Genomic DNA, 15,952 nt, shown 5'->3' with positions numbered 1-15,952 from the left:
GTGTGTCTCTCAAGTTAAATCCCTCTTTCTTGCCCAAGGTAGCATCCCCCTTATGCATTCAACAATCCTTGGAGCTCCCTGTGTTTTTTCCCAAATTCTCCAATAGCGCAGAATATATTTTCCATCAGTTAGATGTTCACAGACAACTGCGTTTTTATTTAAGTAGGACCAATCAGACACGAAAGTCAGATCAGCTGTTCGTGTCCTTTGCGGAAAATAGGTTGGGTCAACCGGTGGCTAAAACCACCATAGCCAAATGGATTAAAGATTGCATCTCCTTCATCTATTCACAGTCCGGCAAAGAGCTACCATTCCCAGTCAAGGCTCATTCTACCAGGGCAATGGCTACTTCTGTAGCATTCCACTCCAAATTATCAATAGATGATATCTGTGCAGCCGCTACCTGGACTTCTCCGCACACCTTTATTTCTCATTACAAGATAGATGTGGCTTCTCGAGGTAGAGCTTCCTTTGGTTCCACAGTTCTCAGGAGTGTTTTCCAATGAGCCACCCAGGATTTAGGTGCTAGGGATGCTGTCCCATCAGTTATGAATGTAGGCGAGATAGGATCCCATTACATCTTTTAGTTGTGTATTTACCATAACTTTGGATGTATGGGATCCATCTCGCCTACATTCATACGTACCCGCCCTCCTTCCCCCTTCCCATTGGATTTAGAGGAAATGTTGCTACTTACTGAGTTTTTCTCTTGAAGGACTTTAGTTTGTTACAGTTGTTGGTATGTTTCTGTGCCTGGATGTAGGTATATAAAAGAGAACAAACAAGATCTGGGGAAGCAGGCGTGGTGCATTCTGGGATAAGGGGTAGTCCAGCCAATTAGAGACTTCGTTCTACTATATAGTGGCCGAGTCGGAGCCGAGGGATCGGCTCCGAACCCATCAGTTATGAATGTAGGCGAGATGGATCCCATACATCTGAAGTTATGGTAAGTACATAACTAAAAGTTGATGTAGATCCAGGCTGAAAGTTAAGAGAGTGGGGTGGTGGCCGAGGAGGAATCCTGATTGAAGCTACTGGGAGACAGTTGGCTAGCTAGTGATTGGATGGTCTTAGTAAAGAAACTGCTAAAGATGTTTTCAGTTTCCTCTGGAGTTTTTAGGTTACAAGCTGATGGGGTGGGAATGGTGGATTGTCAGGGGTGGAGCAGTTTATTCCTGCCCCAAACTTTTGAGGTTTGTTCTGATGTTTTTGTTGAAAGTGTTGATAGAAGGTTTTTTTTGTCTAACAGTATGGCTTTCTTAGTATCATTCCTTAGCTGCCAGAATTTAATACGGTCGAGTGGGTCTTTTGAGGTGCGCCATTTGTCCCATGCTTTATTTCTTGCTATGATTTTGGTTTTGGTTACTTTAGAGAGCCAGGGGCAGTCTTAGTTTTGGCTCTAGGGGTGCGGGCAGGAGCGTGGGACTCTAGAATGGTGAGGAATTTAGAATTAAAACAGGCTACAGCGTCATCCAGTGGTGGATCTTTTAGGATGGCCCAATTGCATACTTTGAGTTCATTCTGAAAATCAGTGGTGTTAAAGTTCTTGTTTCTGATAGATTTATAGAGAACTTGGTGGTGGTTATCTACTTTATGCTTAATGATGTAAGTGGGTAGGTGGTCAGTCAGTGTTCTACTGGTCTGGGTGATTATTGATAAGAATCCAGTCCAGGATGCTACCTTTGTTGTAGGGTTTATTTATTCTGGTGGGTGAGGATATGAGTTTGGTACAGCCGTGAAGGTTTATGTGGGTTGTGGGAGATTCAGCGGAACAATTGTTCCAGTCAATATTAACCTCTTATAACACCATAGTTTCATGGGGGTACGTGTTAGCCATTGGAGGAAGGTCCTCTAGGGTATTTGCATTGTTGCCTGGGGGGATGTAAATGCAGGTGATGAATACATATTTAATTTTGTTAAGCGCTAGTTTGATAACGAGAACTTCTGCATTATTGAACAAAGGTGGTTGTTGTGGGGCTAATGTGTCATGTAGTGTGTTTTTAAACAGTACTTATGGTCTAGTCTGAGTATGTTGTACCCTGGTGGGATAACCTCATTGTGTTTAGTTCCTGGTTTTAGCCAGGTTTCTGTGAGACATAACACATTGCCATGTCGAAATACAGAGATTGAGAGTGAAGTATTTAGCTACGATAAGGGCCTGAGAATGTTTAGTTCTAACATTGAACAAAGCACAAAATCAGCAGTGAGGGACATCGTGGTCTGGGCTCAAACAATTTTCGCAGTAAAAATGGAAATGTCTGTGTGGTATTTGCTTTCCACAGGCGAGACAATTGTTAACTTTTGATGACATCACTTAGAGCAAGAAAAAAGGATCCCCAATGGGGTACTAAGCTTTAGAAGACTTAAACGCCAATTTCGGAAATGAAAACTCGGGTTGCGGCTGACCAGCACTCGTGCAAACTGCTTCTGCTTTGGGCTCCTCAGCAAGAAAGACTGATATAATGGCGTCGGCTTCTTGTTTTTATACCACTGACGACTTGACGTCAGTCCTGGAGCGACAGCAACTGACGCAGAAATACTAAGCCTCTGGTATTCGGGCCGACTGAGGGCTACCCCTGGCAGGATAATCCAAGTGTGATGACTGCAACAGTGAATACACTCAAACATCTACATGTATGGTAAGTGTACGCAACTGTACTTTTCAGGGCTTTACTAATTATTGTATAATGATGTCTGATTTTGGGGGAGATGGACCATGGTCTGGTTAGTTGGTAGTGGTTAAAAGTGGAAAAGTCAGGTTTGTAGCGAGCTATGAGTTGATCTGTTTTATTTAAGGTAGGACCAGTGTAGGTTTGGGATAAGGGGTGGTAAAAGTCTAGGTAGGGCTGATTTTCATAGGTGGTGAGGAGATATGGCCCGAGCATTATTAGAATTAGTTCATACCTGCGGTGGTGGTGCTGCGGTAGTGTTGTCGCCTCACAGTAAGATGCTGTCTGGTTCAATTCCTAGCTAGAGCATCTTCTGCGTGGAGACATGCGTGAATGGGCGTACCTTCGTTGAAGGTTGTGCGTCAGGGCTGGTAACTCGGCACGTAAAAATCAACTACCAATCATTAGCGGACCGGAGTTCCGCTGTGGCGACCCCTAACCGGGAAAAGCCGAAAGACACAACATTGGTCTCATTTTGATAGTTAATGTAGCACTTGGCTAAGCTATGTGGGTTTGGGAATACAGAAAGATTAGTGGCAGGAAGGGGTGGTATATGGAATTCTGGGCTATCTGGATAGGTTGTGGAAGAGGGGTGTCTTCATATGTCAGCTGATTAGATGCTTCCTGCTCCATTGGTTTCTCCTTGATTTTGGATGTCCATTGCTCTATCCTGTTGTGTTGTTGTCTGAGTTAGATTTTCTACACTGAGTCCTTCACTTCGCAGGTAATCCATAACCTCAGTTTCTGTTTCTTTAACTTCTCCATTGCTAATTCTTGTTTCTACTTTTCCTCCTTGTTTTAATTTGGCTTTCTCCTTTGTATAAATATTGCAAAATATCATCTCTCTTTCCCATGTCCATATTTCTATTTTGTACCCTTCAAACATCTCTAAATTTTTGTTCTTTAAATTTTCACACTTCCTCAGTCACTTCTTTCTCCAAACGGCACAAGGTTTCTTGGTCTATATAGTGTTTTTCATGGATCTATTGTATTAATGACCACACATTTATTTGAAGTTTCTGACAGTTTTTCTTATAGAAGTATTTTTCTTTCCTCTAATTTCTCTCAATCTATGCATATAACTTTTGTATGGAAATTCCGGGCTTCTTGCATAATAGCACCAATGCATAATTTCTTTCTTATCCTCAGTCGTCCACTCTATCATTTGGCCTGTCAGTTTTTGTGATTTTTGTGGACTGCTATTTCCGTCTACAACAGGGAGGGGCCATCATCCCCCTGGGCCTGGCCTAACTCCATTGTAGGAATATTTTCATGTCTTGAGGATTCTGCACGGTCATTTTGTCCAGTCCTGATACCAGTCACCTACCCGGATTGAACACTTGTTTATCCTGGGACTTGTGCTCCCAGCTGTCTTCTTTATTTTTTAACCTGCTTCTGTCCATGATACATGCTGTGTAAACTATAGTCTATATTATCAGTGTCGCTTTGCAGAGATTTTGTGAAAAACAGGGTCTACCTTGTGAAGGTACTCACCAAGACTTGAGAATGAATTCAGTTCCAGCAATACTTCTCTCCTTTTGCTGATTTTATCATCACTCCATTCGGATCCTATCTGATGTCCTTCGTGTCCACAAAATAATCATACTCTAAACACCCGTTCAAGAGATTCAAGAGATCTAAACTTCAACTGAAACATAAACAGGACCTGCTGTTGAGACTGATATTTATCACAGAATCTTTTTTTCTTTTTTTACAGAACAGTCTCCTCTTGTATGTAAAACTATATAGCTTCTTGACTCCTTTTGAGTGTAACCTGTGATTGGATGGGCATTCATAAGTAACCCCCCCCCGACTGTCTCCTCAAAACTTATGGAAAGGGGTCAAAACTAGGTATGATGTACTCCATTCCAATGGGCTGTGATATTAATTCAAGTCTTGGTAAATTCTCATTGTGATCTATGACTAGGCTACATATGGTCCTCTGGATCAGCAGCCTAGTATTAACCTGTGAACCTATGAACTGCTAGATTCTGTTAGATTGCGAATGAGTAATTTCACCTCACTCTGTTTGCTTAGCACAGAAGATTATGGCAATGAGCTTCTAATGGTCTTCATCCTGTAATCTTGTATTTGAGTCCCTTATTCTCAATTTTCCTTTTGGGAGATTCTCTGCAAGTCACTTATAAATTCATAGATAAGTACTGGACTAGCAGCACAGTATTGGGAAATTTACAAAGATGCAGTTCATCCTCTCTTTACTGGGATATTATACTTTGCATCCACTGTGCAATATGCTTACATGTACATAGTTGCAAGTAACTACTAGGTTACCCATGTGGTGTGGAAGAGCTTAAACGCTGGGTCACCCATATGGTGTGGAAGAGTGTAAAAGCTTGGTTAATCACTGTCTACTAGTCAGCCTTTTCTGTGTTACCTTTCTATGATGATGTAAACTACTTAGTATGTTTATCAAGACACTTATTCCTTCACATCCTTGCTGTTTTATGCTGAGGTAGCAGAACTGTTAATTTCATTGGGTGAACATTATAATCCTAGTTATATCATTTGAATTTAGGTGAACATAGTAACAATAGTTATATAATTTGACCTCCAGTCCTTCAGCTGTTTTGATCTCGGCATCACACATACAGCTGAAGAACATCATTTTGGAGATGAGCGTAGTAAATCAGTGTTTTATTGAATATTGCATGGTGTGTGTTTCCATTAATGCATCCCAGTGTGTATGGGAAGGGAATTAATCTAGTACCGTTATTGAGACAGAAGGGAGGTCGATAAATAATTCTCTGTCCAACAATCTTGTGTGGTTTACTGTGTACATTTTATTTCTGTACCGTACTGCAATTTTCATGCTGGAATGAATGACATACATGAAGGAAACTGTCCAATATTTGAATTAAAATTTTAAAGGGGGTGTTTTCATTTCAAATATCAACTTGGAACATTGAATCTTGTGTCAGTGGCTTGCATGAGCAATTGTGTTATTCATATCTTACATTTTAGATGCTTACTTTTTTCTGCTTTGCTATTGAAAATGATGACTCATGTCCACAGGTGTATGCTTAAGACAGTTTAACTGGGATTCTGTTAGATAACTTATATCATGTCTTGTTTCTTGATGTATTTCTAGCTTTTTTTCCATTTATCAAGAGAACGTGTATTCTCTGAAGAAAGAGCCCGTTTCTATGGAGCAGAAATTGTCTCAGCCTTGGAGTATCTTCATTCACGAAATGTGGTCTATAGAGATATAAAGGTAAGAGAAAAAATTCTGTTTCTAGCAAGAATAAGACAACTGGATGAATGCTGTGAGTTAATCATATTTTATCACTGTCGAGAGAATTTATCACTTTGGAGAGAATTGGAGCTGATGGATATCCATTCAGTGGGTCTTTGATAAGTGGTCAGAGTCTTAACTTTGAGAATGCTTTACAGCATGGAACATATGAAAGACTGTTGCACCTCATGTAGCCAATTATAGAAAATGTCTTTTCTTTGTCATTGTTTGTGGGGCTAATTCTTACTGCTTATGACAACACTTACTTGGGATTTGTTTATTATGAGACTCCACATAGCCTCAGTGCTTCTTTCTGTTTGGAATTACCTCTCTTTATGCCATTACACCTCCAGCATTTGCTTACAACCCAAGGAAAAATTCTCTGAAGTCTGCTTGGAGTGTAAAAGCATTTACACAAACACTTAGCAAAAAATTTTTAAACTGTCTTGACATTGTTGTATACTTACTGCAGTACAGATGTCCTGCATTGTTTGTTCTTTGCCTTTCCATTCTGACTTCCCAATCTCCTGATTCTTACAGTTTGATTCTTATTGTCGTAATTAAGTATTTTGTATGCTCTACTGTTTAACTTTTTTAACAAAAAATTTTGATCTAGATTGAACTAAAATTCCCAACAGAACTGTTTTTTCACTTGGCACTCCCATATCCTTTTGTCTTTACCTATGTTATGTTTTCAATCTCTGTTATGAAAAGCAGTCTGTAACATGCAGTCCAAATATTTAAAAAAGAGTCCAAACAAACTCTGCTTATCCCATTCTTATTATATTTTCCCCTTTAATTATTTGCTCAGAGTGCCATGGTTTCAGTGCTGATTTTCTCCACTAATTTCCAGCCACCTGTTGTCTGTTTTCATTACTACTACTTGTAGTCTTTCATATTGGTAAGGTATACTTTCTCAATTCCAGAGCTGGCTTAGTTCTTAGAATACTTTCTGCTACTTTATGAATATAACATTCTGTGCATTGGTGGATGTCCTTCAAGAATGCAACTGCAGTCATAACATATGGGTTGTCCTGCCTCAGGCAGCCCTCGGTCGGCCGGATTCCAAAGTCTGGGTCCGTCGGCTGATGTCGCATTTCTCTCCGACGTCAGAGCGGCTGGAGTATATAAGCATCAGCCGACGCCATCTTCTTCAGTCTTTCTTGCCGCGCGGTGCCCGAAGCAGAAGCAGTTCGCAAGTGCCGGTCGGTCAGCTCCTGTATTCTTCGAAACCGAAGTCATCAAAAAAGCTAAGTACCCCGTTGGGGACCTTTTCTTGCCTCAGCCGATGTCAGAAATTACTGAAAAAGTAAATAGTTTGTCTTGTGGTAAACAAATACCTCATAAGGATTTCCACTCTTACTGCCTCCCTTGCCTTGGCCCAGACCACGACGTCTCTGCCTGTGCTCGCTTCAATAAGCGCACTCTCAGGCGCCAGGCGGAGTTCGCTGAAGACTTTTTCGGCGAAAAATTTGATTATACAATGCCGTCGGAACAACCGACAGCGCAGACTCCTAAGAAACGAAAAGACCGGGACTGACATCCTCGGCCCGTGTCTTCCACCGACACCACGCCAAAACTAACCGAGAGTGCCCCGGTTCCCTCTGAGGCGGTTATTCCACCGCTCCGAACCGAAGACACCGCATTACCGATACCTCCGATACCGGAGGCCACTCCGACGCCAGTTATTGATTTTCCTCCGGATACTGAAACCGAGGAAATGCCCGAGACCATTGCTGTTGATAAGGTCACTCCTGCACGTGGAGCGGCTAGGCCTCCCATGTCCATGTCTATCAAGGCCTACACACGTGCTAAGGCAGCCAGCAAGTCCAAGCATCTTACTGCTAAAACCTTACCTCAGCCTACTCCTGAAACTCAAATCATGTCTATGGCCGCAGATTTAATTTCCCTGATCAGAGGTTCCCAGGCCCATCCTTTGAGAGGATCCCAGCCTCCTCCTGATAAGAGGCCCAGGGGTGAACCCTCTGACCCTCTCCCTTCAGATGAAGATTCTGAGGACTCTGTTCACTCCGAAAGCCAGGAAGAGCCCTTCCAGACCTATGAGGATTCAGATGCAGAGGACTCCATTCCCTTGGCCTCTCCTCCTGAGGATATTTCTTTTGGGGAAGTTCTGCATTCCATGAGGGAGCATTTTAAGTGGCAAGGCCAGGAATATTCAGATTCCAGAAAGCGCCTTTGAACCTTCCTTAAAAAGCCCCAACACAGACCCTTAGCTATACCTCCTGTGCTTGATGTTTTAGATGATTTATACTCTGACTCCAGTGTTACCCCTGATACTCTTCCTCCTGCTCCTGTCAAGCCTGACAGATACTATAGGGTCCCAGAAACCCATTCTCATTTCTTTAGGGCCCATGCTGTTGATTTAGAAACAATTTCCCAGGGGCCTAAAGGGGTTTCAGCTACCACCTCCAAAAACCCTTTGCCTTCCGACAGGGAAGCAAGGTCCTTAGAGAGATGGGGGAAGAAGGTTTACACCTCCACTACTTTATCTATGAGAGCTCTCAATTGTCTCTTTCACATGTTTCAATATTAGGATTTCCTGTTAGATGATTTACAGAAAAGATTGGCCTCTCCTGAACCTTTAGATAGGAAGTCTTTGCAGGAGGCTGTGCATAATTCTCAGCAGGTTAGCAATCACTTTCTACAGTGTGGATATGATGCATTGGAGGCTTCATGTAGGGCAGCTATGACAGGGGCGGTCATTTGTAGACATGCATGGTTAAAAGAACAACCTTTACCAGATCATGTTAAGGTAAAACTTCTCGACGCACCCTTGGAAAACAACAAGCTTTTTGGTGCTAATGCTAAAGATGTGTTAAAGTCCATTGAGGAAAAAGCCAAGTCAGTTCAGACAGTCAAGGATTTCCTGCAGGTTCAGCCACCCAGATTCAGCAGGAACTGGCCTTCTAAAAACTGGTCCTTTCCTAATCCTGAAAGATTTCAAAGGGGCAAAAACAGGCGTGCCCGAGGAAGAGGGCAATACAGAGGATCCTACAGGGGACGACAATGGCAACCAGCAAACCAAAGAAGTGACACAGGGGTTTCTCCTGCCCCGCAGGAACAAACACAATGACTTTCCTCTAGTTCCGCTGACCAAGGAGCAAACAGAAGCTCCTTTGGGCGGAAAGTTATCTTTGTTTTCAAAAAATTGGCACAAACTGACAAAAGACAAATGGATTTTGGACATTATAGACCATGGTTACAGGTTCCATTTTCATACCTTGCCAAGAAAACAAGGCATGCCAAACCTTCCACAAAATCAGAGGGCAGAGGCTATCAAGCAAATTTCTCTGCTTGCTCAGATCAAAGCAATAGAAAAAGTTCCACAACAAGAACAAGGTCAGGGGTTTTATTCAAGACTGTTCCTTGTTCCAAGAAAAGAAACTCAATGGAGACCAGTACTGGACTTGTCCGCTTTAAACACTTTTCTTATAGTACCAAAGTTCAAAATGTTGACTCTACAGCAACTTCTTCCCATACTGGGCAAGGGGTCTTGGCTGATTACTCTGGACCTCAAGGAGGCATACCTGCATGTCCCTATCAGACACAGCTGCAGAAGATACCTCAGATTTCTTGCAGGGCCAGAGCATTATCAATTCTCAGCATTGCCATTTGGCTTATCTACTGCGCCCAGAGTATTCACGAAATGCCTGGCATCAGTAATTGCTCATTGCAGGCTCCAGGGGATTCAAATCTACCCGTACCTGGACGATTGCCTCATACAAGCGGACAACAAACTGACCTTGACAAAAAACTTGAATTATGTCATACACTTGCTACAGGCTCTGGGATACACAGTCAACTTTCAAAAGTCAAGACTTCAGCCATCCCAGCAAATAACCTTCTTAGGAGCCAAACTAGACACAGCCTCTCAAATGGCGTACCTGACAGAAGACAAGCAAAAGAAGTTAACTCATTACTTCAAAAGTTTAGCAAAGCTCACCCAGATGACTGCAAGGAGTTTCCTACAGGCCCTGGGTTACATTGCATCCTGCATTCTCCTGGTTCCACTAGCAAGACTACACAGGAGAAAGCTTCAATGGTACTTAAAAAGCTTATGGTCTCAACACAGCAACAACCTAGAAGCAACTATTCCACTCATTCCATGTCTTCAAAAGGAATTTCTGTGGTGGGCCACAGTAAGCCAGTCAAACACAGGTATGTCGTTCAAAAAACCTCAGATAACACAGACCATGACCACAGACGCCTCAGACCTTGGATGGGGGGCACACATGGAGGGCAGATGTATTCAAGGGCAATGGTCTCCAAAGGAAACACATCTGCATATCAACCAAAAAGAAATGCTAGCAGTAATGCATGCCATCGAGGCCTTTGGACAACAACTTCAACAAGGCCACCTACTAATACGGACAGACAACACCACTGTGATGTGGTACATAAACAAGCAGGGGGGCACTCATTCTTACCCCCTTTGCAGACTGACAATGAATCTTTGGGAAAAATCACTGGGTCTAAACATACAGTTACAATCCCAGTTTGTTCCAGGCAAAGACAATGTTCTGGCGGACAGTCTAAGCAGGAATTTCCTAGACCCCCACGAATGGAGGCTACATCCAGACATCTTTATACGACTCACCTTGACATGGGGCAGGCCGGACGTAGACCTATTTGCCTCCCACCTCAATCATCACTTACAAAAGTTCTGCTCAAGGACATATCATCCACAAGCTTGGAAAATAGATGCCCTCTCATTCAGCTGGAGCTCCCTAATAATTTATGCATTTCCACCTCTGCCACTGATGACCACAGTGTTATTAAAGATCAAAGCAGAGCAGCCGAAGGGGATCCTAATAGCTCCAGACTGGCCAAGACAACACTGGTACCCACTACTACGGAGCATATGTCACAACAAAACGTGGGCCCTTCCACAATGGCCCCAACTTTTGGCTCAACACAACTTCAGGACAGTTCATCCCAACATCCAGACGCTACAGCTAACAGCTTGGGAAATCCCATAAATAACCTCAATTTACCTCTCTCCAAGGAAGTTCAGCAGATACTGACAGAAGCCCGCAGACCATCCACCAGAAAGGCTTACTCAGCCAAATGGAAGAGATTCAGCATTTGGAATACCAACAAGGGTCATGATGCATCACTTTTGAGCATTCCACTCATTCTGGAATACTTGGCAGATATGCTACATAACGGACTCTCATACTCTTCCATAAAAATACATGCTTCAGCTATCTCAGCTAGATACAACACTGATCCACCTGTGTTTTCACATCCTTTGTTAAGGCAATTTCTTAGAGGAATCAAGAATATAAAGCCCCCAAGAAAGGCACCAGTACCAGCTTGGGATCTCAATTTTGTCCTAGAAAAATTGACTCTACCTCCCTTCGAGCCAGCAGCTTCTGTGGATTTATAATTTCTTTCCTGGAAGACAGCTTTCCTGCTGGCCATTACCTCAGCAAGAAGGGTTTCGGAATTACAGGCCTTAATGGCAATACCACCGTTCATAACTTTTCACAGAGACAGGGTCTCCTTACGAACCAACCCTACCTTTCTGCCAAAAGTGGTATCTAGGGTTTCTTTAAATCAAGCAATTCACCTGCCTACTTCCTTTCCCAATCCTGAGAACAAAGGGGAAAGACTGTTACATACCTTGGACATACACAGACAACTTCGCTACTACCTAGACAGAACCAAGACCAGTAGGAAGTCTGATCAGCTTTTTGTAGCTTACGCCCCTGGAGTACAAGGAAAAGCAATTTCCAAACAGACAATTTCAAAATGGATTGGACATTGCATCAGATTCTGTTATTCCTTCCATGGAAAGAGTGTGCCAGCCAATGTCAGACCACACTCCACCAGAGCTACAGTCACCTCTACAGCATTTTTAAGAGGGGTGCCTACAAAAGACATTCTTGAAGCTGCTACATGGAGCTCCGTGCATACATTTTCCAAACACTACAACCTCCCTTTATATTCCAGATCCAGAGCAGGCTTTGCTTCGGCAGTCCTGCAGGGATTGATAACTACACCATCCTTTTCTTAGAGCATACCACCTCCCCCAGCTAAGCTATGGTATTCAACCCATATGTTATGACTGCAGTTGCATTCTTGAAGTACATAGTACAGTTTTGTACCTACCATGAATGTAGATGTCCGATAGATATGTAACTGCAGTCGGGTTTTCCCCTCCCTCCTTCCCCTCTATGCCTTGGGTCCACTCCTCTCCCTGCTATCCTTAGCTGGGGATATCTGTTATGGTGTATCTGTTTATTGCTTATTTATTGTCTGGAAACCTATTATTGTCTTCCAATTTGATTACAGCCTTCCTTGGAGGGCACCTGCCATCTGGGGCAAGAAACACTGAAGAAGATGGCGTCGGCTGATGCTTATATACTCCAGCCGCTCTGACGTCGGAGAGAAATGCGACATCAGCCGACGTCGGACCCAGACTTTGGAATCTGGCCGACCGAGGGCTGCCTGAGGCAGGACAAACCCATATGTTATGACTGCAGTTGCATATCTATCGGACATCTACATTTATGGTAGGTACAAAACTGTACTTTGTTATCCTTAAGGATATGCATCCAGAATCCTGCAGCTCCTTACTTTGAAAACTCCCCTTTTTTCATTATCATCATCCCTTTCCACTTAACTTCTGCTTACGTTATGTATCCCAGACTTAACCACGTAACTCTAAATTATCACTACAATTCAGGTAGTCCTAAACCACCTTGCTTTGTCAGTAGGATCAGCTCATCCCTCTTAAGTCTTGCACCTCTTTTTTCCCCAAACAAATAATTTTAACTCTATAATGTTCCACAACTTTTATTCTGATTGATAAAAATATGCCTGATCTGTATATAAATCTAAAGGGACTAGACCCAAAACTTAAAGCTGCAAATTTCAGTATGCCATCTGTGAAACCCTTCTGGCTAAAGTACATCTCAGAATTTGTGCAGTGAAGTTGATGCCAAATGTGACTTGAAAATGGAATTGTACAATTAACAGAATTTCATTTGTAAGTCACATACAGATGGAATTGTACAATTGCAGATACCAGTTTGACTGGGGTGGGGTGGTCTTTAAAATAATTATCCTGAAAATTTCATGTCAAAATTCCACTTAAATGAAAAGTTAGAATCATGCACATCTTTAGTTAGATAAAATGGAATCTGATAAAACATGAAAATAAAGAATTTTTCTCCCTCAGCATTGTCAGCAAGTGTGCATAACTCTGCCAAAATGTAATGATATGATGTGTTTTCCATCCACTTCAGCAAACTTGGTCTATCCAGGAGCGGCCCTAGGTCAACTGGTGCCCTAGGCAAAGGGGCTCCACAGTGCCCCCCACCACATTACCTGGTGCCCCCATCCTGGTTTACCTATACCAAATAAATACTGGAAAAGCGCCCCTGCTAGACCGGCGCCCTAGGCGGCAGCCTAGTTGGCCTATGCCTAAGGCCGGCTATGGGTCTATCTGATGAGAACAGTTCAGAGTTTTGCACCTAAACAAGACTTCTTTGGCTCCAAGCTTCAGGCACCTCCCCCTTCCCATGATGCACTACCACCATACCAGCCCTTGGATCTCATTTGCTGCTTTTCAAGCAAGATGCAGCTTCCTTGGCTGTGTGGCTATCAAGAGTTAGACATTTCAGAGAAGTCCATTTTTGCCTTTTGTTAGTCATTTTTTTTCTCTGGGATTGTACCTGTTTTTTACTACGTAGTGACTTTAGCTAGTTTAGCTTATTGCTCTCGTTAGTTAACTAAATTATTGTTTTTGTGGCGATTCCCCCATTTCTCTTATCTCCTCTTTCCAAACAAACAAAAACTTTTTTTTTTTTACCTTTATCTGGGTTTCTTCTCTCATGTGACTTCTTGTTGTGGGAGGTGTGTGCTAAGATTTTTTCTGTTTATTTCTTTGGTTTAGCTTTTTTGGTGTCTGTAATTAAATTTTGTCCGACAAGGTCTCTGGTTTTAACAAGTGCCTGCTCCACGATTCACATGCTGAATGTATTTATTGATTGGGGGTGGCACATCTTCGGGAGGAGTGTAATGTATGTGCTGCTTTTGGGTCTCTGGCTGTTTTGGAACTGTGGGCCAAACATTCTGAGGGGCTTTCTTCCTGTCCTTGTGAGAGACAAGACCAATGGTGCTTCTGCTTCTCCACATTCTAAGAAGCTTGCAGAGACATCCTCTGACAGAAACAGAGAGTAGGATAGAGAGAAACAGAGGGGGGGGGCTAAGGAATTCCCTGAAAGATCTTCACACCTGAAAGGGTGATTTCTGGTTTGGCTCAAAAAAATCACATCCTCCTCAGATCAAGCCATTTGTGGTCTCCTTGGCTTCAGCACAATATTGTCCTAGGATCTGCTCTCTGACATTGTCTGGTGTGTTAGAGCCTGCTTTTTTCCCTTTCCCCTCTTTGTCTCTGTTCTCCAGCCCATCCTTTAGAAATATATGGGCAAGACCACCCGTCAGCAGTGTCATCCTTTATATCACTGCATTCCTTGGGGAGTCTTGAAGCCGACATGGAGAAGATGATGAGGACCTTTTTGAATACACGGATTGAGTTAAGGGCTTTACCTGCTACCCCCCCCCCCCCCACACACACACACACATGAGGATTTCATGTCCAGTACCTTCTATTCCTGTTCTAGTTGCTTCTTCCATAATTTGACTTTTGGATCTTATGATTTTGAATCTGGGTGTTCCCCTCATGTACCCCCATTGGAACCAGTAGTCTAGATATCTATTGTGACAATATCTTTACCTCCCTCAACTCTGATTATGTAGGACCCCCAGTGGGTCCAGGAGACGAGCGATTGATGCCATCCTTTGGGAGTCTGGGTTAACTCTTAGGATCTCTGAGCCATCCTTGCCTCTTTGTGTTTTGGCCTTCGATAGCTCAGCTACAGCATCAGCTGCTTATCTGAGTCATGTTGTATCCAGGGAGGGACTCCTTTTGGTATCCTTGGGTCATAGGAGGCCATCCTTGGGACCAGCTTCTGTCTTGGCATTTGAGGCATTCAGAAGGATTCTTTCCTGTTTGGGAGAGGGGACTCTTTGTTTGCATCTAGATCCACCCCAAACCCTTGCTGCTTCTAGTAATTCTATTCCGACTCTCTCCCAATAATTGGGACAGTCAGACCCTTTTGTTTTTAGGCAAACATAACCCTTGGGCTCCCTTGATGCTTCTAGCTCCTCTCCTGATGCTCCCATTGTGGATGAACCCAGGAAACCATGTAAGAGGAGGCATATGGATTGCTTGGGAGTCCCTTACAGAAGGCATTGACTTTGATGAGGGGAAGGGCCTACAGTTTCCCCTTTGAAAGATGTCTTCTTTAGACATTTCTTGAATTGCAAAGAATAAAGGATGTTTGGCTCACCAATGCTCCTTCCTAGGAGGAGTCATTATTCATAGAGGCGTTTGGGTCTAACCCTTCTGCATCCTGGATAATCCGCACTGTAGATGACCTTATCAACCTTGTATCCCAGAAGCCATGGAAGGGTCTGGATGCAGTGGAACCTATTCCCTGCAAACCAAACAAGATTTTAGCTTCTTCCAGGGACAGGGAGCACTGGAGTATGGAACCCCCCGTACATGCCATTGTGGTGGCCTCAGCCACTAATATCAGACGACATTTCCACTGTCTATCCTTCAAATAGTCCAAAAGTACATCTGTTGTGTACTTGTATTCTGTTTAATCGCTTGTAGTCTGATGAGTTTTTACTGGATTTTGATTTGTTGGAACTTTTCTCCTCTGGTCTCCACTGAAAATGGGCTCACTGGGCCCAGTGGACTTTCCCGGTCAACAGACTGGAAATAAATAGGGAGTCTTGACCATTGGACAAATTTGATAAGTGAGTGTATGCTTTGGCAGCTTTTTCTTTGTGAGCACTGAACTACATGGTCCATCTTATTCGCCTTTAGAAGGACTTGACTAAGAAAGTGTGTAAGGGTATTTCTGGTGTCAAATCTGTGGAGTCCAAGAAGGTGCTGGAGTCAGAGGTAGCCACCATGTAGTCTATCTCA

The 15,952-nt window shown here is 43.1% G+C and overlaps 1 protein-coding gene across 1 annotated transcript in view; it reads left to right on the top strand.

The window, feature by feature from the left end:
* AKT2 (AKT serine/threonine kinase 2) overlaps window positions 1-15,952 on the top strand; it is a 1,641,635-nt gene that overhangs the window by 541,772 nt on the left and 1,083,911 nt on the right. Inside the window, exon 7 of the mRNA XM_044062375.1 lies at window positions 5,779-5,901. Within this exon, the coding sequence (XP_043918310.1) occupies window positions 5,779-5,901 (123 nt within the window). The remainder of the gene's footprint in view (window positions 1-5,778; window positions 5,902-15,952) is intronic.

The sequence above is a fragment of the Protopterus annectens genome, chromosome 1.part0 (genome assembly GCF_019279795.1).
Source record: "Protopterus annectens isolate FY-2018-M chromosome 1.part0, PAN1.0, whole genome shotgun sequence".
NCBI lineage: Eukaryota > Metazoa > Chordata > Ceratodontiformes > Protopteridae > Protopterus > Protopterus annectens.
Note: the sequence above shows the minus strand (reverse complement) of the source record. Positions and strands in the feature narration are given on the sequence as shown.